Here is a 13,990-nt window from a genome sequence, read left to right as displayed (position 1 = left end):
CAGTCCTGACTTCATATAGAAGCAGAATGGACTGAAGGAGGCCCTTTTGATCAGGTCTAGCCTTAACATTTTATGAATGGAAAAATGAGGGGACGTGGGGAGGGAACACAATCCAGTAGGAGGCTCAGACTGGGCTTCTTTCTTTTTAAATTTAAATTATTTTATTTATTTACATTCCAATCATTCTGGATCCAGCTTAGAACTTTTTTTCATCGTAGGACTGTACCATTTGGTTTCTAATTTTCAAGATTTTGTTTTATTGGCCTGAAGAAACTATACATTGCTCAAAATGGTGGTATGTTTAAAGACAGCAAAATCCCGTATTAAAAAAACAGTCATTGCAAAGCTTCTGTAAGGCAAAGGACACTGTGGTTAGGACAAAACGGCAACCAACAGATTGGGAAAAGATCTTTACCAATCCTATAACAGATAGAGGCCTTATATCCAAAATATACAAAGAACTCAAGAAGTTAGACCGCAGGGAAACAAATAACCCTATTAAAAAATGGGGTTCAGAGCTAAACAAAGAATTCACAGCTGAGGAATGCCGAATGGCTGAGAAACACCTAAAGAAATGTTCAACATCTTTAGTCATAAGGGAAATGCAAATCAAAACAACCCTGAGATTTCACCTCACACCAGTGAGAATGGCTAAGATCAAAAACTCAGGTGACAGCAGATGCTGGCGAGGATGTGGAGAAAGAGGAACACTCCTCCATTGTTGGTGGGATTGCAGACTGGTAAAACCATTCTGGAAATCAGTCTGGAGGTTCCTCAGAAAATTGGACATTGAACTGCCTGAGGATCCAGCCATACCTCTCTTGGGCATATACCCAAAAGATGCCTCAACATATAAAAGAGACACGTGCTCCACTTTGTTCATCGCAGCCTTATTTATAATAGCCAGAAACTGGAAAGAACCCAGATGCCCTTCAACAGAGGAATGGATACAGAAAATGTGGTACATCTACACAATGGAATATTACTCAGCTATCAAAAACAACGAGTTTATGAAATTCGTAGGCAAATGGTTGGAACTGGAAAATATCATCCTGAGTGAGCTAACCCACTCACAGAAAGACATACATGGTATGCACTCATTGATAAGTGGCTATTAGCCCAAATGCTTGAATTACCCTAGATCCCTAGAACAAAGGAAACTCAAGACGGATGATCAAAATGTGAATGCTTCACTCCTTCTTTAAATGAGGAAAAAGAATACCCTTGGCAGGGAAGGGAGAGGCAAAGATTAAAACAGAGACTGAAGGAACACCCATTCAGAGCCTGCCCCACAGGTGGCCCATACATAATCAGCCACCCAATTAGACAAGATGGATGAAGCAAAGAAGTGCAGACCGACAGGAGCCGGATGTAGATCGCTCCTGAGAGACACAGCCAGAATACAGCAAATACAGAGGCGAATGCCAGCAGCAAACCACTGAACTGAGAATAGGTCCCCCGTTGAAGGAATCAGAGAAAGAACTGGAAGAGCTTGAAGGGGCTCGAGACCCCAAAAGTACAACAATGTCAAGCAACCAGAGCTTCCAGGGACTAAGCCACTACCTAAAGACTATACATGGACTGACCCTGGACTCTGTCCCCATAGGTAGCAATGAATATCCTAGTAAGAGCACCAGTGGAAGGGGAAGCCCTGGGTCCTGCTAAGACTGAACCCCCAGTGAACTAGACTATGCGGGGAGGGTGGCAATGGGGGGAGGTTTGGGAGGGGAACACCCATAAGGAAGGGGAGGGGGGAGGGTGATGTTTGTCCGGAAACCGGGAAAGGGAATAACACTTGAAATGTATATAAGAAATACTCAAGTTAATAAAAAAAAAAAAAAAAAAGAAATAATAAAAAAAAAAAACAGTCATTACAAGCATTTGATGGTTCATATTTCAGGACATTTACTCAGAAAGAAACTCACAAAAATAATACAAGAGGATGCTTGCATATTTGGTAGTGTTGAGATGGGGTGATGCCCAGAAATAAAGTGTCTCCACCCTAGACTTCAGAAGGAAAGGCTTCAAACAACACCGTGATGCCCATCACGTTTCCAAGCCTTCAGATTAATCTCTAGAATGTAACTAGTGTGATGGAGGATTCTAGGTGTGGCAGGGAGCAGCGAGAGCCAGCACAGCAGGAGGGACACCAAATCTCAGTCAGCGAGACAGGGACGACACACTCTTATTTTACACCAGTAGTTTTATTACAATACACACTGACACAATTAGAGAAGGAATGTTCTGGCATTTCTGAGCATTTCATGGAAAGCAAAGTAACCATCTAGGCAGTAGTCATCCATATTTTTTTTTTTTCTAAACAAAAAGCAAGCCTTTACATGCGATAACTCAGGGAAACAGTCTTATTCTTGTCTAGAAAATATCAGCTAGAGAAAACAGCTGGTGTAACATGAGCCGAGAAGGGAAGTTTTCCTTCAAGATGTCCAAATCCTACCTTTCATCCGAGAGACTAAATGACTGTCAGGACACCTCAGGAGGCGGTGTGTTGGGGCTCCATGGCATCTGCTTTTAAGGCAGTGACTCTGTCACCACAAGTGGAAGGGAAGGGTGAGCTGGAAACCAAGTCCTGTATCATGCTCTTTCCACAATTCATCTGAAGGTCACGGTTACCAACGTTCCAGTTCTATCACAGATCACTGGCAAAGCATGACACGATCTTCACAAGGGCGCTGCTCTTGCACCGGCTTGGGAGCGGACCACTCCGTGACCCTGGGGAGCAGGCACTACATTGCCTGGAGTCCACAGGCAGTTTTGGATCTACCATGTAAAAGACAGAAGGAACCTTGACATTTTCCCCTCAACCATCCCAGTCAGGTGCTTAAATCCCTTCAGTGCCCAAATGTACAAAAGCAATCTAGGAAAAAGTTAATATGGCATTTTAAATAAATTTGCTAACACATTATATAACTTGGGAACAACAGAGGCATAAGCCCAAGCACAGTCTTCGTATTCCACACAAAAAAGCACTGCAGAAGTAAAGTTTGTTTAAAAACATTAAAACTCAGGTTCATAGAAATACAGTTTTGCTTAATCTGTGCTATGCCAAATAACCCCCCCAGCTCCTCAGCCTCAGGTGCCGCACTCAGGTGTCCATTTCTGGCTGCATCAGTGCAAGAATGGACACTGCTGCATATGCCTCCAGATACGCTTATACATATAAATACAGATCACGGACATCTGTTTTAAATACGTTTCCTTAAAACCCCTGTCTCTAAAAATAAATACATTAAGTAAGCTGCTTGTTAGTAGCCACTTCTGAATTCCCTCACGAGCCAATCAGAACAATTTTCACAATGGCAGGGACCGCTAGCTGCCTTTTAAACCTCCTGTGGAGAGTAAACATGGAAATGCGGCCTCGGTAGTGAAACACCACGCCCAAGCTGTAGCAATGGGAGCAACATCTTCCTGTCCTCCGTGACCCATCTCTGCAATGCCTCTGTATCTGTCCAGTGGGAGGCCAGCATTTCCTAGAGACAACACTTTGTTCAACTGACATTACCTTCTAGGCAAAGCTGCCACTGCTTCTGACGCATTGTTGCAGGACATAACACAACAGCGGTTGTGTCTGATGCTGCTCAGATCACAGTGAGGAGGTAAAGCAGGAGGAGCCCTGCTGTCTGAAGGGAGCAATGATCCCAGAGCAGCAGCAGCACATGAGGGACCTGCGGCTCTGAACCCAAGTGCCACAAAGGAACTCAAAACCAGTGCCAGGATGGGAACACCAGACATCTGACACCATGGTTCAAACAAGAGAAACAGTAAGATGCTCAAAATGGTTCCTAAAGGAAGGATTCAACTCACAAGCAAATGGAGCTATGCTAATGTTTACATACCACCCTCACAGACAACAAAAACAAAAACTTCTTAAAATGGTATGCCAGACCAAACTGTTTAATGTACATAATACTTGACCTTGTCATTGCTCAGAATATAAAAAATTCAAAAATATAAGAAATCCATGATAAGTTAGTGAGAATTTCTAATGCCACTGCCCACATTTTAAAGAGGAAAACTTAAAAACCAACTTTAAAAAACTCAATGTGCTTACAGCTTCAGATTGCTAGTTATGAATCAAATGTAAAGGTGTCTATTCACATATAAACAAGGCCTCTATTTCATTAACTTCAATCTGATTAAACCTTTGGATATTTCAATCTGTAGACTCCACAGGGTAAGGCTGAATTTATCAGGTATAAATAAAATATTTAGGTCCATGATGTACTGTAGTTCCGAGAAAACAAGTGTACTAAATATATACAGGCTGACTGATGTCTTCCCTTAAAACACGTGTACCAGTACCAAGCCACACTGTCTCTTCAGTTTCTCTGGTTGAGAAAAAGAGACAACAGCATTCTTCCTCCTCTTCTCTCATCTTGAGCGAGAGGTCAGAGGCAGGGACTAGGTTGGCCGGTGCAGTCGTTTGGGCGGTGGGGGTGGCATGAGCTCTGAGTCAGGGTCCATGGGATACTTTCGCTTCTGTCCCTGAGCAGCCGCTGCACATCTGTCAATGAACTCGAACAGCATCTCCTTGGTGACAGGGTTTGAGATACTATTGCACACGGCTGTGGACAAAGGAGGACAACATCAGGTGATTTAAGCCAGCTGGCTCACTACAGGCTGAGGGTGGTCTTCATGCCGCTCTGTGAAATCATGGCATTTCATGACGGGCAAGCAGGCCTCAGGCTAGGTGCTTTTTTTTAAGTGGTTACTCTTTGCTGGAGTATTAATTTTAAGCAAAGATGTTAAGGGATTTTAATCTAGGACAGTATACTTCATGAAAATCCATGTTTAACTGAAACTTCTCTGCGGGGAAGTATACTACAGTGTTTGAGTCATTCTCTCAGAGAAGCGTCCATTCTGTGATACACAACAGTAATAGCCAATGCCACTAGGGACAGGAAGGTTCCAATGCCACTAGGGACAGGAAGGTTCCATGTCAGGTTCCTTCCACACTGTTATTTTACTCCTTTAGCTGAAGAACATATAATAAAATAGCTTAATAGACAAAACATCTTTTCTTTAGTAATCAAAAAATAGAACCAATATTTCTCATTTTATTCCCCCATCCCCCTTGGGAAAGAAGGAGAAGACAATGGAATGAAATCTCATCTGAGCATAGATGCTATTTCCAAAAAAAAAGCCCTGAATGTGAACCTCTGAAGTGAACGGTGTGAACTGGCTAGCTCTCTCCGCCTCCCACTTCTCACATCACCCTCAGCAATGGAGCACTGGACAAGTGAGCGCCCGCCCACTGCACCTCATCTACTGTTCGCATACTTTATACATGGAGATGAACTTGTGTTCTTCATGGAAACAATGAACTATTCCAAATCTCCAAGGCATCCATTATAGCCACAGAACATTCTGAAGGACAGCAGGGCAGTTTTTATGTTTTAAATAGTTTTCATTTACTTTCTCTCCATTGTTTGTAAAGTTATTTTAGGAGCTAGAAATTATATTTACCCTTGCTAATTCTGTTTCTTACCATCTGGCAAACAATTGTTTTAATAGTTTTGAATAGATCAGAAATTATCATGGCTTTTTTTTAAAAAAAAACCATTCACTAACTTAAACTAATATGAACCTGTCACTCTGTCTTCTTTTGCCCTTTCAGGCACACAGGGCAGCTCCCCAGCAGCTAACAAGGTGCAGGCCTGACCACCTACCCCATCAATCAGGACTATCGACAGGAACGTGGGCTTTGACACCGTAAGTTTCTGTAATGTACTATATTGGCCACTCTCATACTCACCCATGGCTGTGTTGTAGGCATTTGGGAAACTTTTGTCTATTCTCTGTCTCATGAAGACCCAGCTGTTGTTCTCAAATTTGCATTCTATAATTTTGTTGTCGTACTGTTTTAGTTCTTTTGTCACCTGTTTTAAAAGAGAATTGATGAAAATATTTCAAATCATTTGAAAGGCTTTTTGCTTCTACTATGTGACAGACACATTAGGAAATGCCAAAAACACCCCAGTAATTCTTCAAGCAGAGCTCTTTGTCATCTGAAGTGTCTAATCAAGCCTGAAGATATGGTGCACACTCCCAGTACACATGCTCATGTATCTGACACTTCAGAGTTGTGAAAATGGCTGTCAATATATAGCAATTAAAAGAAGCTAAGCAGAAAGCAGCCACTTCTGGGCCAAATGCAAATATGTTACCATGGGGACAAAGCCTCCAATCCTGTCTGTGTTTCTGTGGCTTTCAGACAATGAGTGCACTGCTTAGGGTTCACCAACTTTCAGAAAGATGTCACCATGTAGATTCCTATGCCACACACACCCCATAATCTTTATTATAGGTAAAAGGGCTACATAAAAATAAGTACTAGGATCAAATTAGGCAGTTTTTACATCCAAATTTGCTCCTCAGGCTATTTTCCCTTCTCATCCTTCCAGAGAGTATGGATTTAGAAAGGAAACTACTTTGCCTTTAGCTGGTGTGTTTCTTGGCTTCTTTACCTCAGATCATTGAATATGGATTACAACATACTCCATCAAAGCCACCAAGTATCCATGGTAACTATGGCCCGTCTGAGAAGATAGCCCATCAGGCTAGGATGATGGTTTCATAAGAGGACACAAGCTTATCTCTGCACTTTTCCAATCAAATGCCAGTCATGGTAATATTTGAATTCTGTCTTCATCCTTCAGAACTAACAACATTCTCTCTTACAATATGGTAGATTGTAATCACTGAACTTCATTAGCATTATTTGAAATGTTCTCATTTTCTGCCCACATATTCACTAACACCTAGGAAGATGAAGGGATGCAAATTTTTTAAAGCTGCTTTCAGTTCAGATTAGTTAGGGTGTGTCTTCATAAAAACTTTCAAATTTTCTTCCTTCTAGATGAATTTGATTCCCTCTAGATGCTTTTGATTGCATGGATCATCTGCATTTCAACAGGTCTAATAACTGGTCCAAACAGGTCTAACAGGCCCAGGCTCTGTAAACTTAACCTCCTACAAACACTCTGTTTAGCAACCTAGCCAATGTGTCCTTGGATGATCCAGAGTACAAGGTCTCAGCCCTGACTTAGCAGGAGCCTCTGTCCTTTTGACTCATCACTTATGTGCTGGCGCTGGACAGCACTTTCAATCTAGGCCACCAGTTCTGGGTTATGCCAAGAAGAAGCTGTTCAACAGAAGGATCTTTCAAAGTCTTCATTTTCTAATCTCTAAAAGCATCAAAGGGCTTTTTAATATACTAGGTTATGGAAAGAAAGTGCTTGAGACAGAGTAGGAAATCTATGAATGTGTAATTAAATAGAATATAAAAGAACCCCAAAGTCTTGTCTTAAGCACCTTAAGGGCACACTCACTTTGTCAACACAGGATGCCTCACTGTTGCCCAGCGAGCCTTTATGACGTGCAGCTTGCAATCCTATACTTTTACATCTCCTCACACCTACACCTGCCTGCTCTGTTTATGACTCTTACTTTATACATTTCAGATGAGTAGAATCACCTAATATTTATGCTTCTATAGCAATTTATTTTGCTTTAGCGTAACATCCTTGGGGTTCATTCATACTGTAGCATGTGATAGAATTCCCTTTTATGTTACATAATATTCCATTATATTTTCTTTGGCCATTCATCTGTTGATATTTTTTCCTACATCTTTGCTATTGTGACTAATGCTATAAGAAAATAGGGACATAAATATTACTTTTGGGTATATATACCCAGAAGTGAGACTGCTAGATCATACAGTAATTTAATTTTTAATTTTCCAAACAACTATTCCATACTATTATCCAAAATGGTTAGCCATAGCATACCCTAACAGTGTACATCTTTTAATTCTGGCCATGCTGACAGGTGCCAGATGTCACGACACTATGGTTTGTTTATTGGTTCCACATGCTTACTGGTTGTACACCTTTCCTGGAAAAAAAATATAAAAATTCCTTTGCCTTTTGTAGAGTAGGGATTGAAAGAAGGTACCATTTTGTGGCCCAAGCTGGCTTTGAATCTCTGATGTCCACCTCAGTCTCAAACTTGTGATCTGCCTTAGCCAAGTACCAGAATCACAAATGTTTATCACATATCCACCTAGTTTTGCCTGTTTTAAAAAACATTTCTATTAGCATATGTTAACTATATACTCATGTTAAATGCTCAGCCAGAGCATTTCATTTTCTGCACAAGACATATTTGACCACAGTTGCTCTCCCATTCCCTTCCCTGTCCTCCCAGTGGACTACAGAGCGAGAGATCTTAACAGACTCCCTTTCACTTTGATGTCTTCCCCACTGGAGTCCACACACGAAACACTTGTCATGCTTGTCTCCACTCCACAATCTAAGTATCATGTTTTCTGTCTATTCACCCTCATACACATACACGAATAGACTCATATAAGCTATTTATTGTCTTAACAGGAGATACATAATACAGCATAATTGAAAGAATATAAATTTAATAGGTATTAATATTTAGAAAACAAAATATTTTACTTATTTTGTATTCTTTTTTGGTTACTTTTGAAAGTGGGTATCAGGGATTTGATATTGCTGAATTTTATATCTGACAACAGTTTATACATTTTTCTTCCATTTTATAAGTCATCTTTCTGCTTTGATGATAAGCAGTTTTTAAGGTCAATATCCTTATTTATTTTTTGTTTTACTGACTGTAATTCTGGAGTCATTCACTGAGTTATTGCCAGTTTTTTTCTAAAGTGTTTCTAATTTTGTTTTTAATCCTTTGAGGTGCAATAGTTTCATGTCTTATGCTTGAGTTTTTAATCTATATTGGAGCTTATTTCTTATATAGTATAGGGGCAAGTTCCATCATCTTTCCCGACTGTGTAATCTTGCTACCTTTGTGGAATATCTTATGTCACGGACTTATTTCTAGGTTCTCTATTCCACTGCCACTGTAGTTATTTTATACATGTATATAATATATTTAAACTGGATATATATTAAATATATAATATATATTAAAGCTGTAAAGTCATTAATTTGGGGACATGCTGATATATATATGGAGAATGTTATTAGAATATCCATATATATTTATATATATCAACATGTCCCCAAATTAATGATTTTTCACTTTTAATTTCCCGTGAACTATGAGATCACAGGTATATGCTAGAAAATCTGTCTTGGGGACGGGGCAGGGGGGGGGCTGCTATTTGGCTAGTTCCTGTGGTCTACTTGTCTGTGTCAGTGATGAAGCATGCTAATTAAAGCACTGGAGCTTTGCAGTAGAAGCCAGGGATGTAAGGCCTGCAACTTTGCTATCTGTCAGCTATTTAGAATTCCTTAAGAGTCCATGTGAATTCTAGCACAGCTTTTCTATTTCTGCAAAAGATACTGTTAAGTTCTATGGATATTCTGATAACATTTTCTCCTGATCCATGACTACTCAACTCCATTTATTTGTATCTTCTTTTATTTCTTTTAACAAGAAACACTGCTTATGTTTTTTAAGCAACTTTACAAGTAAACTCACTAAAGGAATCATGCTGACATCAAAAGGCACATTCTGAAAACAGCTGTCAACAAAATCATATCTTTGGCATTTTAGAAGAATGTTACTAGCAAGCTAGCTACTGTAGTGAGTGGAGGTTATCAGGAAGCTTCTCGCCCTTGTGCTCGCAGTTCAGACTCAAGCAGTGACACTATCTATCTGCTATAGCTGCTTGGCCAAACATTACCAATCTGGAAAATATTTCTAGAAAATGAATGCACCAGCTACTACTACTTTAAATTCATGTCCAAATTCAACAAGAAACAGTGCTCTTCATTAGGTACATGTTATATTCTCACCACGGGCAGGCTGCAAGATATTTATTTGATAGAGTAGTAAATACATTTAACTGGAAAAAAATACCATCTCTCATATGTGCACAAACTAAAGTTTTCACTAATGGTTACATAAAAAATTAGTGGGGTGCAGAAGAGTGACTTTACCATCCATATTCATCTGAAGACAATTACATATCATTATTGACTGAAAGAGGACTCCTGTTGTCTTCTCTATCAATTTTGTTATCCTAGTTTGAGTTACTGAATGCTTAAGTATTTATAAATTAGAATTTCACACTACACCTACTATTACATTAAATCAAGTTAATAATCTGAATAGGAGCACACTATCAAACCACAAAGGCCATGCTGGCTGTTGGCAACTTGCACAAAGTGGGTGACACGACTGACAGCAGAGCAGGAGCCTGCAGAAAGCTGCTCTGATGGGTGGCTGTACCAAGTGAACGTCTTAGGGAGAGGCTTCTGTTTGCTCTGAAGCCATTAAAACACAACAAGAATACAAAATGAAAAACCTAAAAACCCACACAAGAAAGCTATTAGGAGTGTCTTTCTTTTTCACATTTAGTTTGGAAAGGTTTGAGGCTAATAGGAAAGTTGTAAGAGTGGTAGGCATTTCCTGTTTTCTTCTGCCACGTTTTGCTAACATTTGTTTTATTTATAGTGTACACCAGCTAACATTGGTATAACATACACTAACGACTACCGCTTGGATTTAATGGCCACATGTTAGTTTCTCCCCATCTATAGCAATCAGTCAGTTATTCCATCTGTCCATCAGTCCGTCCGTCCAGGCTCTGTTACCCAGGTTAGTACTCTCAAGCACTGGGATTACAGGCATAAGCCACCACACCCAGGTGCCAAAATACTTGAGTGCCAGTTAGATATTTCAAGAAGATGCTAAAATTAGGATTTTAAAAACCTAGTGTTTGCTCACGATAAAGAATTTCTGGGTGTGGCAAGGAGTACCCTTCTGGTCCTTCCACACTATCCTAGTTCCCTGTGTCACTGGTGACAGTAACTCTGGTTACTTAGTCAAGGTGGTTATTTGCACAGTTTCTTCTTGGAGTTCTCTATTGCTAGTCTGTCATGAGGACAGGGAATGAAAGTCCACTTCCTGGAAAGGGTTATTAAAGAGTATGTGGTGTTCATTTATTTACTCATTTTAGACTTCACATGCACGGATGTGTTGTTGCCTGAGTGTGTACCACTTGAGTGCTTAATACCAGAAGAGATCAGAAAAAGGAGTGAGAACTCCTGGAACTGGAGTACAGATGGCTGTGACCCACCATGTAGGTGCTAGAGATCAATCCCAGGTTCTCTGGAAGAGCAGTCAGTCCTCTTAACAACTGGGTCATCTCTCCAGCCCATTGTAGAATTTATTAATAACACAACTTAAAAAATTTGGAGAGATATCTTCTAAGGCTATGCAATAACTCCATTTCTCCAAATTTCAGTCATGACTCTCCCTTCTCCACCCACAAACCTGCTTACAGTAATTACTCACGAAGTTTCCAGGGGCCTTTCAACTGCCTTCTCTCCTTACTACTCTTGTACTCAAACTGGACTTGTACATGGAAGAGTTGTCTATTTTCTTTTATGCAACTTATCCATTGAGCATTTGGTATATGTCAAGCATTATAAATTAATATTTGAACCATAATCTTTTTTTTTTTTTGTCTCTCTCTATGGTGCATGCTTGTCTATAACTCAGTAGTCTCAAACTTGCAGACATGGTTATGGGAGATGTGTCACTGTAGGTGGGCTATAAGGTTTCAAAAGTCCATGCCATTCCCAATTAGCTCTCTCTGCTTTGAGCCTGTGGATCAAACGGAAGCTGCTGCTCTATCACCATTACTGCCTACCTGCCTGTTGCCATGATCCCTGCCACTACAGTCATGAACTCTGTGATGATTTAAATAAGACTGGCTCCCATAGGTTCATATACTTAAATGCTTAGGGAGTGGCATTAGGAGGTTTGGCTGTGGAGTAGTGGATGGGCTTGTTGGAGGAAGTGTGTCACTGGAGGTGAGGCTATGGGGTTTCTAAAGCTCAAGCTAGGCCCAGGGTCTCTCTCTTTCTGTGGCCCACAGATCCAGATGTAGAACTCTCAGCTATTCTCCAGCATCATGTCTGCCTATGCACCTTCATGCTTCCCACCATGACGATAATGGACTAAATTTCTGAACCTATACACAGGTCTCAATTAAATGTTTTCTTTCGGAAGGGCTACTGTGATCATGGTATCTCTTCGCAGCAATAAAAACCCCAGGACAGACTAACTGTATGAAAAAGTGAGCTCCCAAATTAAATGCCATCGTTTTATTAGTTGTCTGTCACAGTGTTTTGTCATGAAAATAGAAAAAGAAAACTTTCTATTAGACTGGGAAAAGGAAAAGCACACTTCAAATTAGTAATAAGCAATGGGTCCAAAGAACTACGGTAAAAACTTATATAATCTTAGCAAACTAAAGAACCAAAAGGACGACAACTCAGGGTTGCATGGATGTGTGTGAGAGAGGTCCCTGTGAGCCTTCCAGGATGGTTCCATATAGATCTGACACATTCCCTAACTTCTTACAGCCTACATACCCCATCTCATATGCTTGTATATTCTAGTTGCCTATGTGTAGATAATTTTGTCTTGATTTTCTTTGTGATAAAGATAAAACCTAGTGCCTCAAACTTGCTAATTATTCTACCACAGAGACATAGGACCCAGCCCATTTCAGAGACTTCTCAAACTAACATGTTCTACTTGTCATCTTCCTAATCTATTTCTTTTCACTTTCCAAAAAATGACATTATTCACTCAATGACAGAAACCCAGATTCCTGACTCTTCCTCTTCATTTATTCTTATATTTAGTCCATTAGAAGGCTTACTAATTCCACATACGAAAACTGTTTTTTTCTATTTATTTTACTACCCTGGTTTTAAAATTCACAATCTAAGACACTGCCACCTTGTAAATGGTCTACCCATTCCTCCATTTTTTTTTTAATTTAGAGAATACTTTATTAGTTTTTGTAATCAAACCCACGTATATAAGACCTTACATATTTAATACAGTGTGTTACCCCTGTACAAATGGAAAAAACTTAAGTTCAACATTTCTAGACCAATATGGCTGTTAATTTCTGTACAGTGCCAACTCAACACAGTAAACGGGGATACTTTTTTCCAAAGTTGACAGCACAGCTAAAGTTTCCAAAAATTCAAATTATATATCTGTATATATATATATATTTATATTTATATAAAAAGACCAATAATAGCAGTGTGTTATGCATCAACAGCAGCAACAGCTTTTCCAGGTTCTGCAGTCATCTGAACAAAACTGTAGAGACATCCAGCACACTCCATTAAAAAAAAAAAAAGTAAAAAAACAAAACCCGAGAAAACAGCACAGTTCTGTTACTCTTGTGGTACCTGGCACCATTTTTTTTTTAAATTAGCTTCTCAATCATCATCTGGAAAGAAAACATTCTGAGCAACATCATTAAAAACAGCTCTGATAAAGCACGGTCACTACTACGTATCATAAAGCAGGTACAAGCTATTTTACATCCACAGAGGTATGATACAGTACTGTCCTACATCTATAATACTAGAGGATACAATTTAAAAGGCATTATTTGAGACTTGATTCTACTTTTCCAGCAGAGGGCCCAAAGGATGGTGTGACACAGCTTTGTACAGAAACATACTCTAGACAGGATTTCCTTTCACTAGTGGCACACTTCTAAGGATTCATTCTCTCCATGAATGTCAGCTAAAACCGTTATTAAAAAAAATGAAATATCCCTAGAACAAAACCGTATAACCACCGGATTCACATGAAGATGACCTAGTGGAGACAAGCTGGACCTCACCTTACCAACAAGCTATCAAATCTGTTATGTTTAAACAGTGAGACCTCCAAGGAAGGAGATGCCAAGTAGTGCTTCAAAGCTTCGGACCACAATCAAACACAGCATCCTTTTCAACAGAAGCAGAAGCTCATCTGAATATGCTCATGGATGCTGACATCAACATTTAATCATCTCCTCACTCATCCAGGAAGAGGGGGAGATCAGTTACTACTGTACTTTATTGTGTTCAACCAAATCACCATGTTACAAAAATAGCAAGCTGCCATAATAAAAAATAAGGCTCCTCTATCCAGCACCAGATAGCAT

At 39.8% G+C, this 13,990-nt stretch overlaps 1 protein-coding gene across 5 annotated transcripts in view; it reads right to left on the bottom strand.

Moving 5' to 3' along the window:
- Window positions 1-2,185: 2,185 nt before the first annotated feature.
- The window catches only part of Rngtt (RNA guanylyltransferase and 5'-phosphatase), a 206,270-nt gene continuing 194,465 nt past the window's right edge, over window positions 2,186-13,990 (bottom strand). For 4 of the 5 annotated variants that reach the window (NM_001107923.2, XM_039109825.2, XM_039109824.2 and 1 more), the window contains 2 exons: window positions 5,774-5,897; window positions 2,186-4,583 (listed from right to left, as the gene is read on the bottom strand). In NM_001107923.2, the coding sequence (NP_001101393.1) occupies window positions 4,420-4,583; window positions 5,774-5,897 (288 nt within the window). In that variant the 3' untranslated portion in view covers window positions 2,186-4,419. Of the gene's footprint in view, window positions 4,584-5,773; window positions 5,898-13,990 lie in introns of those variants that run through there. The other variant, XM_063287587.1, reaches the window with a different exon arrangement.

Source organism: Rattus norvegicus, chromosome 5, assembly GCF_036323735.1.
Source record: "Rattus norvegicus strain BN/NHsdMcwi chromosome 5, GRCr8, whole genome shotgun sequence".
In the NCBI taxonomy this organism is placed as follows: domain Eukaryota; kingdom Metazoa; phylum Chordata; class Mammalia; order Rodentia; family Muridae; genus Rattus; species Rattus norvegicus.
The sequence above is the reverse complement of the archived record's forward strand: the minus strand, read 5'-3'. Positions and strand labels throughout refer to the sequence as shown.